The sequence below is a fragment of the Coregonus lavaretus genome, assembly GCF_964263955.1.
Source record: "Coregonus lavaretus genome assembly, chromosome: 15".
NCBI classification, from domain to species: Eukaryota; Metazoa; Chordata; class Actinopteri; order Salmoniformes; family Salmonidae; genus Coregonus; species Coregonus lavaretus.
In genome coordinates, this window is record NC_140002.1 from 15879602 (window position 1) to 15902816 (window position 23215).

General features: G+C 42.4%; 1 protein-coding gene across 1 annotated transcript in view; it reads right to left on the reverse strand.

Annotated features, from left to right (window-relative positions):
- LOC311142860 (opioid-binding protein/cell adhesion molecule-like) overlaps positions 1-23215 on the reverse strand; it is a gene marked incomplete at both ends in the record, with an annotated part of 201114 nt that overhangs the window by 65313 nt on the left and 112586 nt on the right. The window contains one exon of the mRNA XM_084178558.1: positions 1663-1788. Coding sequence (XP_084034684.1) covers positions 1663-1788 — 126 coding nt within the window. The remainder of the gene's footprint in view (positions 1-1662; positions 1789-23215) is intronic.

Here is a 23215-nt window from a genome sequence, read left to right on the forward strand (position 1 = left end):
AGTTGCAATGATCATGAGAACAGTGAGGAATCAGCCCAGAACTACACGGGAGGATCTTGTCAATGATCTCAAGGCACCTGGGACCATAGACACCAAGAAAACAATTGGTAACACACTACGCCGTGAAGGACTGAAATCCTGCAGCGCCCGCAAGGTCCCCCTGCTCAAGAAAGCACATATACAGGCCAGTCTGAAGTTTGCCAATGAACATCTGAATGATTCGGAGGAGAACTGGGTGAAAGTGTTGTGGTCAGATGAGACCAAAATCGAGCTCTTTGGCATCAACTCAACTCGCCGTGTTTGGAGGACGAGGAATGCTGCCTATGACCCCAAGAACACCATCCCAACGTCAAACATGGGGGTGGAAACATTATGCTTTGGGGGTGTTTTTCTGCTAAGGGGACAGGACAACTTCACCGCATCAAAGGGACAATGGACGGGGCCATGTACCATCAAATCTTGGGTGAGAACCTCCTTCCCTCAGCCAGGGCATTGAAAATGGGTCGTAGATGGGTATTCCAGCATGACAATGACCCAAAACACACGGCCAAGGCAACAAAGGAGTGGCTCAAGAAGAAGCACATTAAGGTCCTGGAGTGGCCTAGCCAGTCTCCAGACCTTAATCCCATAGAAAATCTGTGGAGGGAGCTGAAGGTTCGAGTTGCCAAACGTCAGCCTTGAAACCTTAATGACTTGGAGAAGATCTGCAAAGAGGAATGGAACAAAATCCCTCCTGAGATGTGTGCAAACCTGGTGGCCAACTACAAGAAACGTCTGACCTCTGTGATTGCCAACAAGGGTTTTGCCATCAAGTACTAAGTCATGTTCAAAATCTTATTTCCCTCATTTAAAATGCAAATCAATTTATAACATTTTTGACATGTGTTTTTCTGGATGTATTTGTTGTTATTCTGTCTCTCACTGTTCAAATAAACCTACCATTAAAATTATAGACTGATCATTTCTTTGTCAGTGGGCAAACGTACAAAATCAGCAGGGGATCAAATACTTTTTCCCCTCACTGTACCAGCATTGAGGTTGTGGGTTTGTGTCCCGTGGGCATCATATTCAAAATGCAGTGCCTATACAATGCTTTGGACCTACTAAGACACTACATTTTAGATGGAGAAATTAGGTCAGGCTGTAACAGCTTTGCTAGTCAGCTAAGGACTCCATACTTATCACACGGTCATGGAGCCTTACATACAGTAAGGGCGGCAGGTTAGAGCGTTGGGCCAATAACCGAAAGGTGGCTGGTTTGACTATCCGAGCCGACAAGGTGGAAATCTGTCGGTGCCCTTGAGCAAGGCACTTAACCCAAATTTGCTCCAAGGGTGCCGTACTACTATAGCTGACCCTGTAAAACAACACATTTCACTGCACCTATTCGGTGTATGTGACAATAAAACATATAATTATTTTAAGACATCCTACTGCCAAACTCCAGATACTGTATACATTCCTCAAGTTCAAAGGATAAAATGCAAAGGGTAAAACTAGCTCAGGTTACCTTTTTTGCTATATGCCAAGCTCTTAAAACAGCAACACAGCTAATTAGAATTTTGATGACTAGAGACGATACGCTTTTAAAATAGATACACTGCTCTATTATACTCATTGATTGATTCTATGTTTTGACCTCAAAGCTTTGCAGAGTCTTACCTTTTGCAGAGCGATGTTTCCATATGATGTTAGGCTCTGGTCGTCCAATGGCCAGACACATGAGAGTTACATTGCTGCCCTCGTTCACTGTGATGTCCGCCGATATGTTTGTGATCTTCGCAGGTACTAAGGAAAGAGGAAACAAAAACATAGCACATTTAAGCAATAAGGCCCGATGGGGTGTGTTATATGGCCAATATACAATTTCAATTTTTTCCGTTTTTAATGTCACATGCACAAGTACAGTGAAATGCCTTTCTTGCCAGCTCTAACCTTAACAATGCATTAATCAATAACAATGTAATACTAAAAATAACAAGGTAGAACAAAAACACACAAGATATAAAAATAAGAAGAACACGATAAAGTAAGTAAGCATACTATATACAGGGTCAGTTCCAGTACCATATTTACAATGTGCAGGGATACTGGATCGATAGAGGTAGATATGTAGATGGGTAAGTTGACTAGGCATCAGGATATATGATAAACAGAGTAGCACCAGCGTATATGATGATTGTATGTGAGTGGGTGTGTAGAGTCAGTATAAATGTATGTGCATATTATGTGTGTGTGAGCAAATGGTGGAGTGAGTGTTTGCATGTGTGTTGGAGTATCAGTGTGCTTAGTGCGTAGGGCCTTGTTCTTAGCCCTTAACCGTGGTATATTGTCCATATAGCACAAACCCTGAGGTACCTTATTGCTTTTATAAAACAGTTACCAACATATTAAAACAATGAATTACATTGTTCAGCCTTAGTTCTCGATTCTTAATTTTCAGAGGGTGTTGATTATTTCTCAGTAAACGCAAAGCATTTTCTTTTTATTAACAGCTAAAAAGTAGTTCTAACATAAAATACAAAAATTCAAAAAAATGCACCACCAACGAAAAGAAAGGATGCAAGTGAATTTAGCTTGTGAGCCAGTATTAATTTAGCCAACTTTTAACCAGCATTGTTGCATGTCATTTTCGGCACATTTGGTGGCCACTAGCTAGTAAAATGTTCCCAAGAGGCGAAACCAAAAGTATTGTAAAACAGTGTTACATCTTTGAGCTGCTCTTTCAAAAGTCAAATTTAAAACATTATTGGCATTGTTGAATTTGATTGTCATAAGTAGTTAGCTAACATTTAGCACAGATGCTTAGCTAGCAAGTATTTTCGCTAGAAAATGTGTTACCAAGGCAACTAGCTAGTGCTATGTGAATTTGAACTTACATGTAACAATTGTCACATCCATTATTATAGCTAATAATGGTTATTAGAATGGATAGGGCAGGCAGATACAGTGCCTTCAGAAAGTATTCACACCCCTTGACTTTTTCCACATTTTGTTATGTTACAGCTTGAATTTAAAATAGATCAAATTGAAATTATTTGTCACTGGCCTACACACAATACCCCATAATGTCAAAGTGGAATTATGTTTTAGAAATGTTTACAAATTAATAAAAAATGAAAAGCTGAAATGTCTTCAGTCAAAAATAATTAAACCCCTTTGTTTTGGCAGGTCTAAATAAGTTCAGGAGTAAACATTTGCTTCACAAGTCAAAATCAAATGTATTGTTGCATACACATATTTAACAGATGTTATTGCAGGTGTAGCGAAATACTTGTGTTCCTAGCTCCAATAGTGCAGTAATATCTAACAATACACAACAATACACGAAACTAAAAAGTAAAATAATGAAATTAAGAAATATAGAAATATTAGGACGAGCAATGTCAGTCTGGAGTATAAATATATATATATTCCTATAGATATATACACTGAAAAAAAATATAAACACAACATGTAAAGTGTTGGTCTCATTTTTTATGAACTGAAATAAAAGATCCCAGAAATGTTCCATACACAAAAAGCTTACAGTGAGGGATAAAAGTATTTGATTTCCTGCTGATTTTGTACGTTTGCACACTGACAAAGAAATGATCAGTCTATAATTTTAATGGTAGGTTTATTTCAACAGTGAGAGACAGAATAACAACAACAAAATCTAGAAAAACGCATGTCAAAAATTGTATAAATTGATTTAATTTGCTTTTAATGAGGGAAATAAGTATTTGACCCCGCTGCAAAACATGACTTAGTACTTGGTGGCAAAACCCTTGTTGGCAATCACAGATGTCAGATGTTTCTTGTAGTTGGCCACCAGGTTTGCACTCACCTCTTTGCAGATATTCTCCAAGTCATTAAGGTTTCGAGCCTGACGTTTGGCAACTCAAACGTTCAGCTCCCTCCACAGATTTTCTATGGGATTAAGGTCTGGAGAATGGCTAGGCCACTCCAGGACCTTAATGTGCTTCTTCTTGAACCACTCCTTTGTTGCCTTGGCCATGTGTTTTGGGTCATTGTCATGCTGGAATACCCATCCACGACCCATCTTCAATGTCCTGGCTGAGGGAAGGAGGTTCTCACCCAAGATTTGATGGTACATGGCCCCGTCCATCATCCCTTTGAGTTGTCCTGTCCCCTTAGCAGAAAAACACCCCAAAGCATAATGTTTCCACCTCCATGTTTGACGGTGGGGATGGTGTTCTTGGGGTCATAGGCAGCATTCCTCCTCCTCCAAACACGGCGAGTTGAGTTGATGCCAAAGAGCTTGATTTTGGTCTCATCTGACCACAACACTTTCACCAAGTTCTCCTCTGAATCATTCAGATGTTCATTGGCAAACGTCAGACGGGCATGTATATGTGCTTTCTTGAGCAGGGGTACCTTGCAGGCGCTGCAGGATTTCAGTCCTTCACGGCGTAGTGTGTTACCAATTGTTTTCTTGGTGACTATGGTCCCAGCTGCCTTGAGATCATTGACAAGATCCTCCCGTGTAGTTCTGGGCTGATTCCTCACCGTTCTCATGATCATTGCAATTCCACGAGGTGAGATCTTGCATGGAGCCCCAGGCCGAGGGAGATTGACAGTTCTTTTGTGTTTCTTCCATTTGCGAATAATCGCACCAAATGTTGTCACCTTCTCACCAAGCTGCTTGGCGATGGTCTTGTAGCCCATTCCAGCCTTGTGTAGGTCTACAATGTTGTCCCTGACATCCTTGGAGAGCTTTTTGGTCTTGGCCATGGTGGAGAGTTTGGAATCTGATTGATTGATTGCTTCTGTGGACAGGTGTCTTTTAGACAGGTAACAAGCTGAGATTAGGAGCACTCCCTTTAAGAGTGTGCTCCAAATCTCAGCTCGTTACCTGTATAAAATACACCTGGGAGCCAGAAATCTTTCTGATTGAGAGGGGGTCAAATACATATTTCCCTCATTAAAATGCAAATCAATTTATAAAATTTTGGACATGTGTTTTTCTGGATTTTTTTGTTGTTATTCTGTCTCTCACTGTTCAAATAAACCTACCATTAAAATTATAGACTGATCATTTCTTTGTCAGTGGGCAAACGTACAAAATCAGCAGGGGATCAAATACTTTTTTCCCTCACTGTATTTATCTCAAATGTTTGGCACCTGCCTCTCAAGAATGCATTCGGAAAGTATTCAGACCCGTTGACTTTTTCCACATTTTGTTACGTCACAGCCTTATTCTAAAATGGATTAAATAAAAAATGTTCCTCATCAATCTACACACAATACCCCATAATGACAAAGCGAAAACAGGTTTTTAGAAATGTTTGCAAATGTTTTTAAAATAAAAAACAGAAATACCTTATTTACATAAGTATTCAGACCCTTTGCTCTGAGACTCGAAATTGAGCTCAGATGCATCCTGTTTCCATTGATCATCCTTGAGATGTTTCTAAAACTTGATTGGAGTCCACCTGTGGTAAATTCAATTGATTGGACATGATTTTCTTTGTCGTGTAGATTAATGAAAAAAATAAAAGAATGTCATCCATTTTGGAATAAGGCTGTAAGGTAACAAAATGTGGAAAAGGTCAAGGGGTCTGAATACTTTCCGAATGCATTGTATATATGTGATGGGATGTATAGACAATATGGACAGTATATGGATAGAACATGTATCTGAATAATTATATATTTACAGCAATAGTTCAATAGGATAGGCCTTGACTAGAATACAGTATTTACATATGAAGTGGGTAATTATCTATAAGGTCCCTCAGTTGAGCAGCGAATTTCAAACACAGATTCAACCACAAACACAAGGGAGGTTTTCCAATGACTCGCAAATACGGGCACATATTGGTAGATTTGGTAAAGCAGACACTTTGAGCATGGTGAAGTTATTAATTACACTTTGGATGGTGTATCAATAGACCCTGTCACTACAAAGATACAGGCGTTCTTCCTAACTCAGTTGCCAGAGAGGAAGGAAACCGCTCAGGGATTTCACCATGAAGCCAATGGTGACTTTAAAACAGTTAGAGTTTGATGGCTGTGATAGGAGAAAACTGAAGATGGATCAACAACATTGTAGTTACTCTACAATACTAACCTAATTGACAGAAGGAAAATAATTCAAATATTCCAAAACATGCATCCTGTTTGCAACAAGGCACTAAAGTAATATTGTAAAAAAAAAAAAAATGTCCTGAATACAAAGTGTTATGTTTGAGGCAAATCCAATACAACACATTACTGAGTACCACTCGCCATATTTTCAAGCAGTGGTGGCTGCATCATGTTATGTATTTGCTTGTAATCGGTAAGGACTGGGGAGTTTTTCAGGATAAAAAATAAACTGAATGGCTCAGTCTGCTTTCCACCAGACATTGGGAGATGAATCCACCTTTCAGCAGGACAATAACCTAAAACACAAGGCCAAATCTACATTAGAGTTGCTTACCAAGAAGACTGTGAATGTTCATGAGTGGCCGAGTTACAGTTTTGACTTAAATCTACTTGAAAATCTATGGCAAGACCTGAAAATGGTTGTCTAGCAATGATCAACAACCAATTTGACAGAGCTTCAAGAATTTTGAGAATAATAATGAGCAAATGTTGCACAATCAAGGTGTGGAAAGCTCTTAGAGACCTACATTGAAAGACATGTGTTTCTACAAAGTATTGACTCAGGGGTGTGAATACTTATGTGAATTAGATATTTCTGTATTTCATTTTCAATAAATTTGACAACATTTACAAAAGCATGTTTTCACTTTGTCATTATGGGGTATTGTGTGTAAATGGGTGGGAAGAAAAATAAATTTAATCTATTTTGAATTCAGGCTGTAACACAACAAAATGTGGAATAAGTAAAGGGGTATGAATACTTTCTGAAGGCACTGTATGTACTGTAGGTGGCCAGTGACTGGGGATAATGGGGTGATTGGTTTCCTCAACTTTGACAGTTTCCTCTCCTGCATCTCATTCACCTTTGGATCTACTGCTCTAATTATTAAGCATTTCTCATGTCCATTTCTGGCTAATGCTGGGGACAATGTCCAACCTACTTTTAAATGCCACAGAATAACTTTATCCAAACCTCCCACTAATGATATACCATTACAAATCAATGAAGACGACACAATTAAATGACAGAATTTAGTTTAGAATTTAGTCATTACGTAAGTGTGTTTCCCCTCAGAATTTGGTACCCTATAAAATATACTTTTGCTTTCACAGGCTGATTTCTGTTCACTGGTCTGTTCCTCTCCAACAGCCATTGCACAGTAAGCCCATTCTGATGGTCAACACAAGTCTAGTTTACCTCAGTGTGACTGCAGAGCGAAGACTAACTGGCCTTGTCCGAATACCCATTCTTGCATCCTAAATATTAGGCTGTTTGATTATGCAAAAAAAGTACATTTTATAGTATGTGACATTTAGAAAATCGAGTATACTTTAAATGCCTGGATGTCATACAGGAATGTTCCATTGTAATGTTACACCTTTGAAAACCGATCTGCAGCCTGCTGCCTGCCGTACCTTTAGCTAGCTATGTGCTTTAGTAGGACTAGAAGTTATAACTGTTCAAACAGTAACAATAGCTACATGATTACTTGCTTGCTGTTGAGTGACAACTTCATATGTATCATTAGCCTAGTTAGCTAACTAGCTACTTGCTGTAACCAGGGCTTGTGTTCAAACTGTTTCAGGGTCTGATGACAATACCAGGCATTTAATTCAATGGTGAACATGGCAGGAGAAAAGCCGCAAAAAAATGTTTTGAATAAGTAATGTGGCCATAGTTAGCTCTCTTGCCACTGCACTATCACTAGTTATAGCTAACGTTAGTAATAGCTAACATTGGTAATGCGGTAGCCTTCATTCCTATTTCCCACAGCGGTGCTGGTCCCAACACTTCTCTTTTCTTCTACTTCTCCTGATTTGTCAAATCAATGTAACTGTGTTGAGCTGATTCTGATTGTAATTTTCATGCTATGCAATATTAGTTTCTACCTGAACGGTTACAGGCTGAATGGGTCTAGCTAGTTTCATTGCATATAACCTGTTATGGTTGAAGTAATGGTAAGCTGCACTCGTTACTATTTCACCTTGGCACTCTAATTTGATAAAGTATGTGGCATTCTAGCTATCTACAGAAGGTCCACACAACTCTACTTTGCTCTTGTTTTGGTTAATGGTGTACTTCATCTTATATATTTTCAGAATCTACGTGAAGGAGTGTGAGCTGGAGTGGCAGCTGCCACCTGCATGGCTGAAAAAGAAAATACACGGTACACTACTGTGTGTTATCTTGACATTTATTGCTGTGCTAATAACGTTTCCCTTTTCTCTGAGTGCAACAACACTTTCACATCTATTTCCTATGCTTCACCAGCACATTAATGTAAGTGTGAAGATATACTGTACATGTTAGAAAGGTGCAAGTATTCCAGAGAAATGTACTGCAATTGGCATAATACATTTTACAGGGCTTTACATGTAGTACAGTATGTTTGAAGTTGAAAGCTATCCTATACAAGGGGTACCGGTACCAAGTCAATGTGCAGGGGTACGAGGTAGTTGAGGTAATTGAGGTAATATGCACATGGAGGTAGGGGTAAAAGTGACTAGGCAATCAAGATAGATAATAAACAGAGTAGCAGCAGCAGCATATGTGAAGAGTGTGAAAGAGTGTGAGAGTGTCTGTGTGAGTGTGTGTGTGTGTTTTTGTGTGTGTGAGTGTACTGTATGTAGTGGGTGTGTGTATGTGTGTATTGGAGTGTCAGTGTAGTACTTGTGAGTGTGTGGGTAGAGTCCAGTGAGTGCTCATAGAGCCGGTGCAAGAGAGTCAGTGCAAATAAAAAGGTGGTCAATGCAAATAGTCAGGGTAGTCATGTGATTAACTGTTCAGCAGTCTTATGGCTTGGGGGTAGAAGCTGTTCAGGAGCCTTTTGGTCCCAGACATGGTGATCCGGTACCGCTCTCCATGCGGTAGCTGAGAGAACAGTCTATGACTTGGGTGGCTGGAGTCTGACAATTTTTAGGGCCTTCCTCTGACACTGCCTGGTATAGAGGTCCTGGATGGCAGGGAGCTTGGCCCCAGTGATGTACTGGGCCGTACACACTACCCTCTGTAGCGCCTTACGGTTGGATGCCAAGCAGTTGCAATTGTCACGAACCGGCTCAAAGTTCATAACAAAAGGGAGACAACGTGGAGACAAGGAATACCAAAATATATATTTATTAACTAAAGTAAACTAAGTACAATTAACAATGGTGTGTGTAATCAGTCATCAGTAGTGTAAGTGAGTGTTTTGCATGCATAAATGTAATAATGCAAGGTGTTGAAAGGTGCCAAAGCAAACAACCAAAAAGCCACAAAAATACCACAACAAAAATCAATAAAGGTGTCTGCATGGAGAGAGTCTCCCCAATGAATGTGGAAGAGGTCCATTTATCCTGGGACACACCCAAGCCCAGGTGTTTCCCATGTAGCTGACGACCCTCCCAACTCCGCCCACCGGCATCCTAATAAGGAAACGAGCAAAGAGAGAGAATACGGCAGACAGAGTGGGAGGGTCGTCACCCCCCCCCCCCCCCCCCCCCCCCCCATAAAACCGCGGATCAACAAGGACCCCGGAACAACGTACCAGCCTCTGCGTCCCAAATTAACAAGTTGTTACATGTTCACACCTCCACTTGCCCCAGCCAACATCCTCCTCCCCAGACCTCAGCATCCTTTACACACAGGAAGCAACATTTAAGAGGAAAGAAGAACACAAGACCAGGAGGGAACAGACAGGAAAGATAGAACATGACAAAACCAAACAATGGTCAGTCACCTAAACATTCAGGAACAGGGCGCACAAGAGAGTGCATCAGCAATCACGTTATCAGTCCCCCGGATGTGCCGCACATCTAGATGGAAGGATTGTAAAAATAAACACCATCTCATTATCCTCTGATTAGGACACATCATGGACCTCAAAAAGGTGAGAGGGTTATGGTCGGTGTAGATCACAATAGGTATTACTCCCGACCCGACATACACTTCGAAGTGTTGCAGCGCCCATATGAGTGCTAGTGCTTCTTTTTCAATGACCGAATAGTAGCAAAACTGCACCTGCCCCCACATGACTAGCATCCACCTGCAAGGTAAATTAAAAATCCACACGAGGAGCAGCCAGCACCGGAGTTGAAGTAAGCAACCTCTTTGCATCTTCAAAAGCCTGTTGACAACGAGAAGACCATACGTAAACAGCCTTAGCTTTCAGCAAATCTGTCAAGGGAGCGACCATAGTAGAGAAGTTCCTACAAAAACCACGATAATACCCAATCATTCCCAAGAAACGCATCAGTTCCTTTTTAGTAGTTGGTGGTGGAAAAGCATCAATAGCTACCACTTTAGCCCGAACAGGACGCACTTCACCCTGCTCAACCACCTTTCCAAGGTATGTAACAGTCAACTGAGCAAACTCACATTTAGCCAAATTTATCTGAGGCAGCCAGACATTCGAACAAGGCTTGAATACGGGACAGATGTTCCTCCCAAGTATCTGCATATCACTACATCGTCCAGATAAACAGCGCACCCGGCCAGACCAGAGACAACCCTGTTCATAAGTCGCTGAAAAGTGGCAGGTGCATTACGCAGGCCGAAACTCATAACCGAATACGAGTACAGACCAAAAGGTGTAATAAAGGCAGAGATTTCACATGCCCTACTCGTCAGTGGCACCTGCCAATAGCCCTTTAACAGGTCAAATTTGCTCACAAACTTAGCTGCACCGACTTGATCAACGCAGTCATCCATCCGAGGAAGAGGACATTAATCTGGCTTAGTGACATCGTTTACCTTATGGTAGTCCGTACAAAATCTGTTTTTTCCATCTGATTTACTGACCAAGATACAGGGAGAAGCCCAACTGGAGAAAGAAGGCTCTGCTATTTTACTCTCCAGCATGTACCTGACCTCAGCATCCAGACAACGCAGTTATTCTCAAGAAACTCTATAGAACCGTTGACGAATGGGGTCAGCATCAGTTTGTACGTGTAGGTGTATTAGAAAACAAACCTGGAAATCTCAGAATCAGACCAACCATCTCTTTCCGCCCATCAACAGGTAGATGAGTAAGAAGGCTATCTAAAATATCCAGTGTCTCTGAATTTTTCAATCTACCCTGCAGTATGCAATCGTTGGGACCAGGAACATCTTCCTCCTCATGCACAGACCTAGCATGACCAGAACCCAGGGAAATAACAGTATCAGCCAAAATAACAGTTTTACCGTCCTCTGTTCAGTCTCAGAGGAACGTGCATAATAGGGTTTTAACAAATTTACATGGCACAGTTGGTGTGCTTTCCTCCGTTCTGGAGTGGCAACTAGATAATTTTGCTCAGTGTACTGGTGCACCACTGTATATGGACCTTGAAACTTGGCTTGAAAAGGAGAACCAACAATTGGCAGCAGAGCCAGAACCTGATCACCTGGACTAAAGTGACGAGGCTCAGCTCGGCGATGAAATATGCTCTTCATCCTGTCCTGTGAAGATGATAGCTTCTCTTTAGCCATGTCACCAGCGGCATACAAGCGTCGCCGAAAATCACACACACATGATAACAGGGACTGAGGAGGCTCGGGAGGCTTCCAGTCATCCTGGAGAACAGATAAAAGCCCACGCACCCTATGTCCAAACACAAGGTCATTTGGACTAAAACCTGTGCTCTCCTGTGAAACCTCCCTAGCGGCTAACAGTAACCAAGGCAACCCCTCCTCCCAATCCTTATCCATCTCAGTACAATAAGCTCTCAACAAAGACTTAAGTGTTTGATGGAAACGTTCCAGTGCTCCTTGAATTTGCGCGTGATAGGCGCTAGACAAATTGTGTTTAATATGGAGCTGTTGGAGAACCTGACCAAAGAGATTAGAGGTGAAATTAGATCCTTGATCACTTTGAATGACCTTAGGGATTCCAAACAGTGAGAGAAACTGAGTCAAAGCTTTTAACACAGACTTAGTCGTGATAGACCGGAGAGGATAGGCAGCAGGAAACCTAGTGGTCTGACACATCACAGTCAACAAATAATGACTACCCTTTTTAGAACGAGTCAAAGGACCAACACAGTCAATAATCAGATACTCAAAAGGTTTACTGAGTACAGGAATAGGAAACAGTGGTACCGGCTTAATAGCTTGATTAGGTTTACCAGTTAATTGACAGGTGTGACAAGTTTTTATGAAATCAGAAACATCCCTCATATAATCTAGGCCAAAAGAAATGTCTTAATATGCGATTGTAGGTTATCCTCACACCCATATGTCCAGCAATGTCGTTGTGAGAAGTTGTCAACACCAACTCACAAAGCTTAACTGCTACCACAACCTGACTAATCGCCTCCCCCAGAAAATAACTACCATGAGACATCCACTTTCTCATCAGGACCTCCTCTTGGAGAAAATAGCCCTGTGCGACATCTCCCAACTGTTCCACAGGCACAATTTGGTCCCGCAACTCTTCTAATGTGGGGTCAGTCCGTTGCGCCTCGATTAAATCGGAGCGGGATACAGATAACGGGATAACAGGGAAAACAGTGACATACTTCTTTGTGGTATTCTCGTTAGCCAGTTCAGTGACCAGGTCGTCATGGATCATAGAACGCGTCACTGCACACGCAGAGAACACCTCTGGGAAATTCTGCGCACTCTCATCAGGAATCCCTACAATTAACGGCTTAGTGGAAACCACTAAAGATGGAAACATGATAGGCCACACACGCTCACCAGCCAAGTTATTCCCAAGGATCACGTCGATACCCTCAATAGGCAATGAAGGACGCACCCCCACAACAACCTCACCTTTCACCAGTCCACAATCCAACATCAGTTTATGCAATGGAACTGACAGAGTGTTCAAACCTATTCCCCTAATTAGAACACTATTCCCCGAATCAGTCTCCGCAGAGAAGGATAACACAGATTCCAACACAAACGATTCAGAGGCACCTGTGTCTCTTAGGATTTTCACTGGCACTAGGTTCTTACTTCCTAACATAGACACAAAACCCTCCGTAATGAAAGGTAAATAGTCTGGATCAATATGGACTTTCACATGCCCCTGGGCATGAGACAATGTGTCAGGAGTGAACTGATGTGGAACAGGCGCAGCTAACGCCGTAGGCTTAGATTTAACATAAGCACCTGTACTGAATTTACCCCTAGACCTGAGAACCGGACATTTGTTTTTCCAATGACCTAAGTCTTGACAGTAGTGACACTCTTGACCAAAGTCAGTTTTCCCACGAGAATCGGGCTCAACCCTAGTGAACCGAAGTATCTCGGTGAGCGAGGCCCAAATCTCTGCGAACGCCCCCACTCACTCCGAATACGGGGTTCTGAAAAAACATTTTTGTGAGTCAAAACATATTAATCTGCCAAAACCGCAGCCTCAGCGACAGTCTTTATTTTTTGTTCGTTAACGTACGTCACTATACGATCAGGGATTGTGTCCTTAAATTGCTCTAACATAATCAGATCACACAGTCTCCTGATCATCCCTTTTTAAAGTTCTAAATCGTTGGTGGTAAGCCTCAAGGACCAATTCGTAAATCTGTAACAAAGCCGTTTAAACCTTATCATAACTGACACTGTCGACTACACTAAGAGCTGAATATGCTTCCTGCGCTTTACCAGTCAGCACACACTGCAACATCAAAGTGCGGTCAGAATCAGGCCAACTCCTAGCATCAGCAACACACTCAAACAACTAAAAGAATGTCTCAGGGTCCTTTTCATTAAACTGAGGCAACAACCGTAAGTTCCCAACTCCGCCCACCGGCATCCTAATAAGGAAACAAGAGCAAAGAGAGAGAATACGGCAGACAGAGTGGGAGGGTCGTCACACAATACCAAGCGGTAATGCATCTAGTCAAGATGCTCTCAATTTACATTTACATTTTTACATTTTAGTCATTTAGCAGACGCTCTTATCCAGAGCGACTTACAGCTGGTACAGCTATAGCTGGTACAGCTATAGAACTTCTTGAGGATCTGAGGGCCCATGCCAAATATTTTCAGCCTCATTTACATTTAAGTCATTTAGCAGACACTCTTATCCAGAGCGACTTACAAATTGGTGCATTCTACTTAGGATAGCCAGTGGGACAACCACATCTTGATCACAGTAATGACACTTCTTCAAACAAGCAGCTGTGAGCAAAGTCAATGCAATCAGGGACAACTACATCTCGATCACAAGGGAGCCTCCTGAGGGGGAAGAGGCATTGTCATGCCCTCTTCACGACTGTGTTGGTGTGTTTGGACCATGACAGGTCCTTAGTGATGTGGACACCGAGGAACTTGAAGCTCTCAACCCGCTCCACTACAGCCCCGTCGATGTGAATGGGGGCCTGCTCAGCCCTCTCTTTCCGATCAGCTCCTTTGTCTTGCTGACGTTGAGGGAGAGGTCTCTGACCTCCTTCCTATAGGCTGTCTCATCGTTGTCAGTGATCAGGCTTACAACGTCGTGTCATCTGCAAACTTAATGACTGTGTTGGAGTCGTGCGTGGCCACGCAGTCGTGGATGAACAGATAGTCCCCTCCTATACTAAGCACACAACCCTGAGGGTCCCCCGTGTTGAGGGTCAGCGTGGCGGATGTGTTCTTGCCTACCCTCACCACCTGGGGGTGGCCCGTCAGGAAGTCCAGGATCCAGTTGCAGAGGTTGGTGTTCAGTCTCAGGGTCCTTAGCTTAGTGATGAGTTTGGAGGGCACTATGGTGTTGAATGCTGAGCTGTAGTCAATGAACAGCTTTCTCACATAGGTGTTCCTTTTATTCAGGTGGGAAAGGGCAGTGTGGAGTGCAATAGAGATTGCATCATCTGTGGGGTGGTTTGCGAATTGGAATGGGTCCAGGGTGTCTGGGATGATGGTGTTGATGCGAGCCATGACCAGCCTTTCAAAGCATTTCATGACTACAGATGTTAGTAGGCAGCGTCGGGGTGGTGTGTGTCTCTTTGTTAACAACAACTGGTGCGCGATCTCTAATATTAAGGAAGTCTCTGCTTGCCTGAGTTAGAATACCTCATGATAAGCTGTAGACCATACTATTTACCAAGAGAGTTTTCATAGCTGTCTACTTACCACCACAAACTGATGCTGGCACTAATACCGCACTCAACGAGCTGTATAGGGCCATAAGCAAACAAGAAAATGTGGTGTCAGAGGAAGGCCCTAAGAATTGTCAAAGACTCCAGCCAGCCAAGTCATAGACTGTTCTCTCTGCTACCGCACGGCAAGCAGTACCGGAGCATGATCAGAGGAAGGTGGTCAGGGAGATGATTGATGAAGATGGAGTCTGGTGACAATCTTGTAGAGGGCTAGCTACTCTGGGAACCATCCTGAGTCGTGTAGCCACTGGACTTCTCCTTCACAATGTATGGCACCCACTTGGGTGATGCCTCAGCAGCACCCGGCACCAGAAAGCTCACCACACACAGTTCAGAGTAGTAGCTAGCTAGCCAGTCGTCCTCATTACGAGCCCTCTGCCTTAGTACTGCATTCCTCTACTGCATCTCCCATTACTCTCATGCTTCAGGTGACTCTTCAATTGATACATGCTTAGGCCTACGGTTAACTCAAGTCTATCTAAAGTTAGCCCAAAACAACAACACTATGGCATTCCGCTATAGTGAAAGGTCACTGGGTGGGGCTACACACGATCCTTTCCAGTTCATTTGCGAAGCCGTATCTCATGGTGGTTCAAGACAATGGGGAACTCTGAAAAAAAGCTTGCTCCGACTGGGAAAAATCTTTTGAACGGTCATCCAACTCGGAATTACAAGTTAGAAACTCAAGCATCATCCCAAAGCTCTAACTACGACCTGAAGATCACCAGTTGTCTTGAATGCACCAAAGGTAGTATGTTGCGGCTGTGGCATACTGCATACTTTTTACTAAACAGTATGTTTTAAATAGTATGCGACGATGAGTACATACTATGCAGTTGAAGTATGTAGTACGCTAGTGTGGAAGTACGGCCACTGTCTGGTGAATAGCATTTTGGCCCTCCAAGTCTCCTGCTGAGATGAATGGACTGGAGAGTCTGTGAAGGACCAGGGGACCATATTCCTCTAGCTTAAAAATGGCAGTTGCCAATCGATTAAAACATACATGCTAGGTCACATGGCCCTGATGGTAGTCAGGAGTCCAAACCCCAGGAGATAACTCACTCGGTTCATGTTAGCACAGCGAGGGGTGGTGCTGGTAATTAATTGAAAAAGTAGAATCAAGGTCTGTGGATGTTAGGTGATTTCTACAGGGTATTTATGTCACAATGGAGCTTTCGCCTCTGTGAAGGTTTTTCAGCCTTCTGTTCATAAATAAATGGCTCTAAATGGAATAATGTACACACAATTTATCATTGGATAACCTAAAATGTGTGCATAAGACAAAACTAGAGGTAGAAACTGTAGTGTAAAACATTTTTGGAAGTAAAACGTAGATGGATTCTCAAGCTTTGTAGAGACGATTCAAACATCCCAGGTTTTATAGCAGGATGCTCTATCAAGAGCCAAATGGCAGAGGAAATTCTGATGAGGTCCCAGTGGATCTCATCTGTCAAGCTATTATCACTGTGAAACAGAATTCTTAGCAAATAATTGAAAATATCCATGGTGATGTAAGTGAAGGTAAAGTGCAACCGTGACTTTACACCAAAGAATAGAGGAGTATGAAATACATGGTCACGTTAATGTTTCCTCAGAAAGCTCGGTAGATGAAAATGTGTGTGTGTGCATGCACGTAGGTGTGTTGTGCCCACCGTTGCAATATCTGTGCAACCTTGATGACTTTTTACAGTGGACACTCGCAACCTACAGTGGGGAGAACAAGTATTTGATACACTGTCGATTTTGCAGGTTTTCCTACTTACAAAGCATGTAGCGGTTTGTAATTTTTATCATAGGTACACTTCAACTGTGAGAGACGGAATCTAAAACAAAAATCCAGAAAATCACATTGTATGATTTTTAAGTAATTAATTTGCATTTTATTGCATGACATAAGTATTTGATACATCAGAAAAGCAGAACTTAATATTTGGTACAGAAACCTTTGTTTGCAATTACAGAGATCATACGTTTCCTGTAGGTCTTGACCAGGTTTGCACACACTGCAGCAGGGATTTTGGCCCACTCCTCCATACAGACCTTCTCCAGATCCTTCAGGTTTCAGCGCTGTCGCTGGGCAATACGGACTTTCAGCTCCCTCCAAAGATTTTCTATTGGGTTCAGGTCTGGAGACTGGCTAGGCCACTCCAGGACCTTGAGATGCTTCTTACGGAGCCACTCCTTAGTTGCCCTGGCTGTGTGTTTTGGGTCGTTGTCATGCTGGAAGACCCAGCCACGACCCATCTTCAATGCTATTACTGAGGGAAGGAGGTTGTTGGCCAAGATCTCGCGATACATGGCCCCATCCATCCTCCCCTCAATACGGTGCAGTCGTCCTGTCCCCTTTGCAGAAAAGCATCCCCAAAGAATGATGTTTCCACCTCCATGCTTCATGGTTGGGATGGTGTTCTTGGGGTTGTACTCATTGTTCTTCTTCCTCCAAACACGGTGAGTGGAGTTTAGACCAAAAAGCTCTATTTTTGTCTCATCAGACCACATGACCGTCTCCCATTCCTCCTCTGGATCATCCAGATGGTCATTGGCAAACTTCAGATGGGCCTGGACATGCGCTGGCTTGAGCAGGGGGACCTTGCGTGCGCTGCAGGATTTTAATCCATGACGGCGTAGTGTGTTACTAATGGTTTTCTTTGAGACTGTGGTCCCAGCTCTCTTCAGGTCATTGACCAGGTCCTGCCGTGTAGTTCTGGGCTGATCCCTCACCTTCCTCATGATCATTGATGCCCCACAAGGTGAGATCTTGCATGGAGCCCCAGACTGAGGGTGATTGACCGTCATCTTGAACTTCTTCCATTTTATAATAATTGCGCCAACAGTTGTTGCCTTCTCACCAAGCTGCTTGCTTATTGTCCTGTAGCCCATCCCAGCCTTGTGCAGGTCTACAATTTTATCCTTGATGTCCTTACACAGCGCTCTGGTCTTGGCCATTGTGGAGAGGTTGGAGTCTGTTTGATTGAGTGTGTGGACAGGTGTCTTTTATACAGGTAACGAGTTCAAACAGGTGCAGTTAATACAGGTAATGAGTGGAGAACAGGAGGGCTTCTTAAAGAAAAACTAACAGGTCTGTGAGAGCAGGAATTCTTACTGGTTGGTAGGTGATCAAATACTTATGTCATGCAATAAAATGCAAATGAATTACTTAAAAATCATACAATGTGATTTTCTGGATTTTTGTTTTAGATTCCGTCTCTCACAGTTGAAGTGTACCTATGATAAAAAATTACAGATCTCTACACGCTTTGTAAGTAGGAAAACCTGCAAAATCGCCAGTGTATTAATCTATATATTTCGATCTGATTCATATTTAATTTGTATGCAACATAAATGGAATCTTGTCCCTTAGAAAACATGACCATCTACTGTTGGCCATTTTGATCCATTGACATCCCCCTGCACATCAAAGGTATTGTTCCAGCTATGTTCTCCAAATCTATAATGGAAATTCACAGTTCTTTTATAACCATTTAAAATGCAACAAAAACATCAAACGGATCACTTTAGCTTTTCCAACCTATCTACCTGTACACATAGTCCCCAAAAACATCAGAGAAACTTCTAGGATCTCACCAACATATATACAGTGCATTCGGAAAGTATTCAGACGCCTTTACATTTTCCACATTTTATTACGTTACAGCCTTATTCTAAAAATAAATAAATAAATCCCCATCAATCTACACAAAATACCACATAATGACAAAGCAAAAACAGGTTTTTAGAAATGTTAGCATATTTATTTAAAATAAAAAACGGAAATATCACATTTGCAAAAGTACTCAGACCCTTTACTCAGTACTTTGTTGAAGCACCTTTGGCAGCGATTACAGCCTCAAGTCTTCTTGGGTATGACGCTACAAGCTTGCCACTAATGTATTTGGGGAGTTTCTCCCATTCTTCTCTGCAGGTCCTATCAAGCTCTGTCAGGTTGGATGGGGAGCATCGCTGCACAGCTATTTGCAGGTCTCTCCAGAGATGTTAGATCGGGTTCAAGTCCGGGCTCTGGCTGGACCACACAAGGATATTCAGAGACTTGTCCCGATGCCACTCCTGCGTTGTCTTGGCTGTGTGCTTTGGGTTGTTGTCCTGTTGGAAGGTGAACATTCGCCCCAGTCTGAGTTCCTGAGTGCTCTGGAGCAGGTTTTCATCAAGGATCTCTCTGTACTTTTCTCAGTTCATCTTTCCCTCGATCCTGACTAGTCTCCCAGTCCCTGCCACTGAAAAACATCCCCACAGCATGATGCTGCCACCACCATGCTTCACCTTAGGGATGGTGCCAGGTTTCCTCCAGTCGTGACGCTTGGCATTCAGGCCAAAGAGTTCAATCTTGGTTTTATCACACCAGAAATCTTCTCTCTCATGGTCTGAGAGTTCTTTAGGTACCTTTTGGCAAACTCCAAGCGGGCTGTCATGTGCCTTTCACTGAGGAGTAGCTTCCGTCTGGCCGCTCTACCATAAAGGCCAGATTGGTGGAGTGCTGCAGAGATGGTTGTCCTTCTGGAAGGTTCTCCCATCTCCACAGAGGAACTCTGGAGCTCTGTTAGTGACCATCGGATTCTTGGTCACCTCCCTGACCAAGGCCCTTCTCCCCCGATTTCTCAGTTTGGTCGGGCGGCCAGCTCTAGGAAGAGTCTTGGTGGTTCCAAACTTGATGGAGGCCACTGTGTTCTTGGGGACCTTCAATGCTGCAAAATAAAATTGGTACCCTTCCCCAGATCTGTGCCTCGAAACAATCCTGTCTCGGAGCTCTACGGACAATTCCTTTGACCTCATGGCTTGGTATTTGCTCTGACATGCACTGTCAACTGTGGGACTTTATATAGACAGGTGTGTGCCTTTCCAAATGTGGACACCAATCAAGTTGTAGAAACATCTCAAGCATGATCAATGGAAACAGGATGCACCCGAGCTGAATTTTGAGTCTCATAGCAAAGGGTCTGAATACTTATGTAAACAGCGTATCTGTTTTTGTATTTTTAATACATTTGCTAAAATTCTGAAAACCTGTTTTCGCTTTGTCATTATGGGGTATTGTGTGTAGATTGATGAAGAAAAACATGATTTTAATCAATTTTAGAATAAGGCTATAACGTAACAAAATGTGGAAAAAGCAAGGGGTCTGAATACTTTCCGAATGCACAGTATATAACAATATTATAGGTTGACAATAATTCTATTACACAATTTCTGTTATCACATGCCTTACTTTTATTTTCCTGCATAAGTAAAATCAAGATTATGGCTCTACTGCCAGTCATTCCAATTAGACTTGTTTGGATTTCTCCCTGACCAATATGGCTGCCATATTCACCTCATTCAGGAACTTTTAGGGTTCATGACATAGCCCCTCTAGTAATTTAATATGATTTCTATGGTCTAACTATACCCTAATGTGAAAGTTTATTTCTTTCTCATAACAAGCATCTTTAATTTAGTTGTGCGCTAAATCATTTAAATAGGATGACATTTTTTTAGATCAAATTGCCATGGAAATGTGAAAAAGCAGGGAGCTGTTGAAGTAGTGATCGACAGCATCCCCTTGAAAGCAAACAATTCTCTGAGACGCAAGCTTGTGAATGTCACTTCAATCCCTGTCTGCCCCTGAGAGATGCCACCGGAAACCCTGAGGGTGAAAACTAACTAGCCCCCTCAACATTGATATTAAATCTGTGCATAGGCGATAGATGTATTTGTGGCCTTTATTAAAATTACTTGCCTGTTACTACCTCCTGGGGATCATGGAAGCTAAGCTTTGTGCAGAACATGCTGAGTGAACATAACAGTGTGGCGATTGCCTCTTCCCTTACACTCTAATAATGTTATTAATGGGGCTGCGTTTATGGCAGTGGAATGGGCTGCTGCTTCATCACCCCCGTTAAAGTGGGTCATTTGGGCTGCTCTCACTTTATTAGAGGTTCAGGGAAAAGCCATCAGCATGGAGTAGTTATTTGCATTTGCTGTCTTTGCTGTCATAAACAGTACATGTCGCCAGTCTGTTGTAGATGTGCAGGCATTTGTCTGTGAAAAAAATGCAGACATTTGTTTACAAAAATATATGATAGGTCGAAGTCAACACGAAAACAGTTTTAATCTGCACTAGACTTCTTTGAGTTGATTTTGCTTGGGGGAAATCTGTGGCTGTGTGACATCCATATACTGTACGTGCCTTGCAAAAGTATTCAGACCCCTTGGATTTCTTCAGATTTTATTGTGTTACAAAGTGGAGTTAAAATGGATTGAACTGTCATTTTTCTATGTCAACGAGGAAGAAAATGTTGAAATATTTATTTTTAAAGATTAACAAAAATGTAATAACTAAAATATGGTCATTGCATATGCAGTTCCCTGAGTCATTACATGTTAGAAACACCTTGGGAATCGATTAAAGCTGTGAGTCTTCTTGGGAAAGTCTATAACAGATTTGCACACATGGATTGTGCAATATTTGCCATTATTCTTTGTCAAGATGTTGGGGATCAAGGCTAGACAGCAATTTTCTAGTTTTGCCATAGATTTTCAAGCGGATTTAAGTCCAAACTGTAACTTGGCCACTTAGGAACATTCACTGTCTTCTTGGTAAGCAACTTTAATGTAGATTTGGCCTTGTGTTTTAGGTTATTGTCCTGCTGAAAGGTGTATTCATCTCCCAATGTCTGGTGGAAAGCAGACTGAGCCATTCAGTTTATTTTTTATCCTGAAAAACTCCCCAGTCCTTACCGATGGTAAGCAACTCCAGTGTAGATTTGACCTTGTGTTGTAGGTTATTGTCCTGCTGAAAGGTGAATTCCTCTCCCAGTCTCTGGTGTAAAGCACACTGAAGAAGGTTTTCCTCTAGGACGTTGCCTGTGCTTAGCTCTATTCCTTAACTATAAATTGAAGAAATTCATATACAAATATTGAAAGCATTTAATGAGTCAACTAAAAGATGTGCAACATGAAAATATTGTTCCATTTACATTGTGAAATTTAATGACGGTCCCTAACTATCTCCAGAGATAAGCTATCCAAAGTCAAACCAACTTTGCCACACCAGCCGACTGAAGCTAACTGGTGAAATGATTTGGCTAACTCTTCTCATCTGTGAACACACACAAGAGACAGTCATATCAAACCACACCCCGAAACCAACTCACATTTGAATTCAGTCATGACCGCTAGCATTTCTTAATGAACCAAATCTAAATGAGGCCAAATCAGGAAGTGCAGTCGCCCTTTAAGCTTTACATCTGGGCTGTGCCTTTGGATAAAAGCCAAAAAGAAAGCTTGGCAAAATAGCCCTGAATGTGCTCCTGCTGCACGCCCACTCGAATACAGTATTACTATGTAAGTATTAACGGGAAAGCAGTGCGAAGCAGGCCAAATAGCCGTAGAACTCAGTAGGTGAGAAATTGATGAAGAGAGCACCTCTTAATGTGTTACACAAGCAAAAGCTTAGGACCTGGCTCCAATTTCTATTCTCCTAATGTCGCCTGAATATTTCAAATGCCTCATTACTTGCTTTTGATGGACTAGAGAAGAGGCTCATCTCCATACAATAATGAGTCCTAAAGCTTACATTTACATTTTAGTCATTTAGCAGACGCTCTTATCCAGAGCGACATACAGTTAGTGAGTGCATACATTTTCATACTGGCCCCCCGTGGGAAACAAACCCACAACCCTGGCGTTGCAAGCGCCATGCTCTACCAACTGAGCTACAGCTTATTACGTCAATGTGCATTGAATTGAGAGGCCAATCCTTTTTCTTTTAGACACCTCTTATGCTAGAGAGGACTCAGGCCTAATTAAAAAATACAGTCACATCATTACACTTCAGGAAACCATAGATCCAGTAGTCTGTTTAGAGGGCTTTATAATTGAATTGATTTACACCTGCCCTCTGACACATCACATTGTGCGTGACATTTTGCTCAGGAGAAAGCATACGTTTCGAGGCCACCCCGTAATGGCCGTCAGAATGAAAGGCCTCCCCACTATGTCTAATATGAGCGGCCAGTGCCATGCCGAGCACCCCACGATCTGGGCCCATGCACATTCGCCACGTGGGCCACCACTGTTGGGAAGG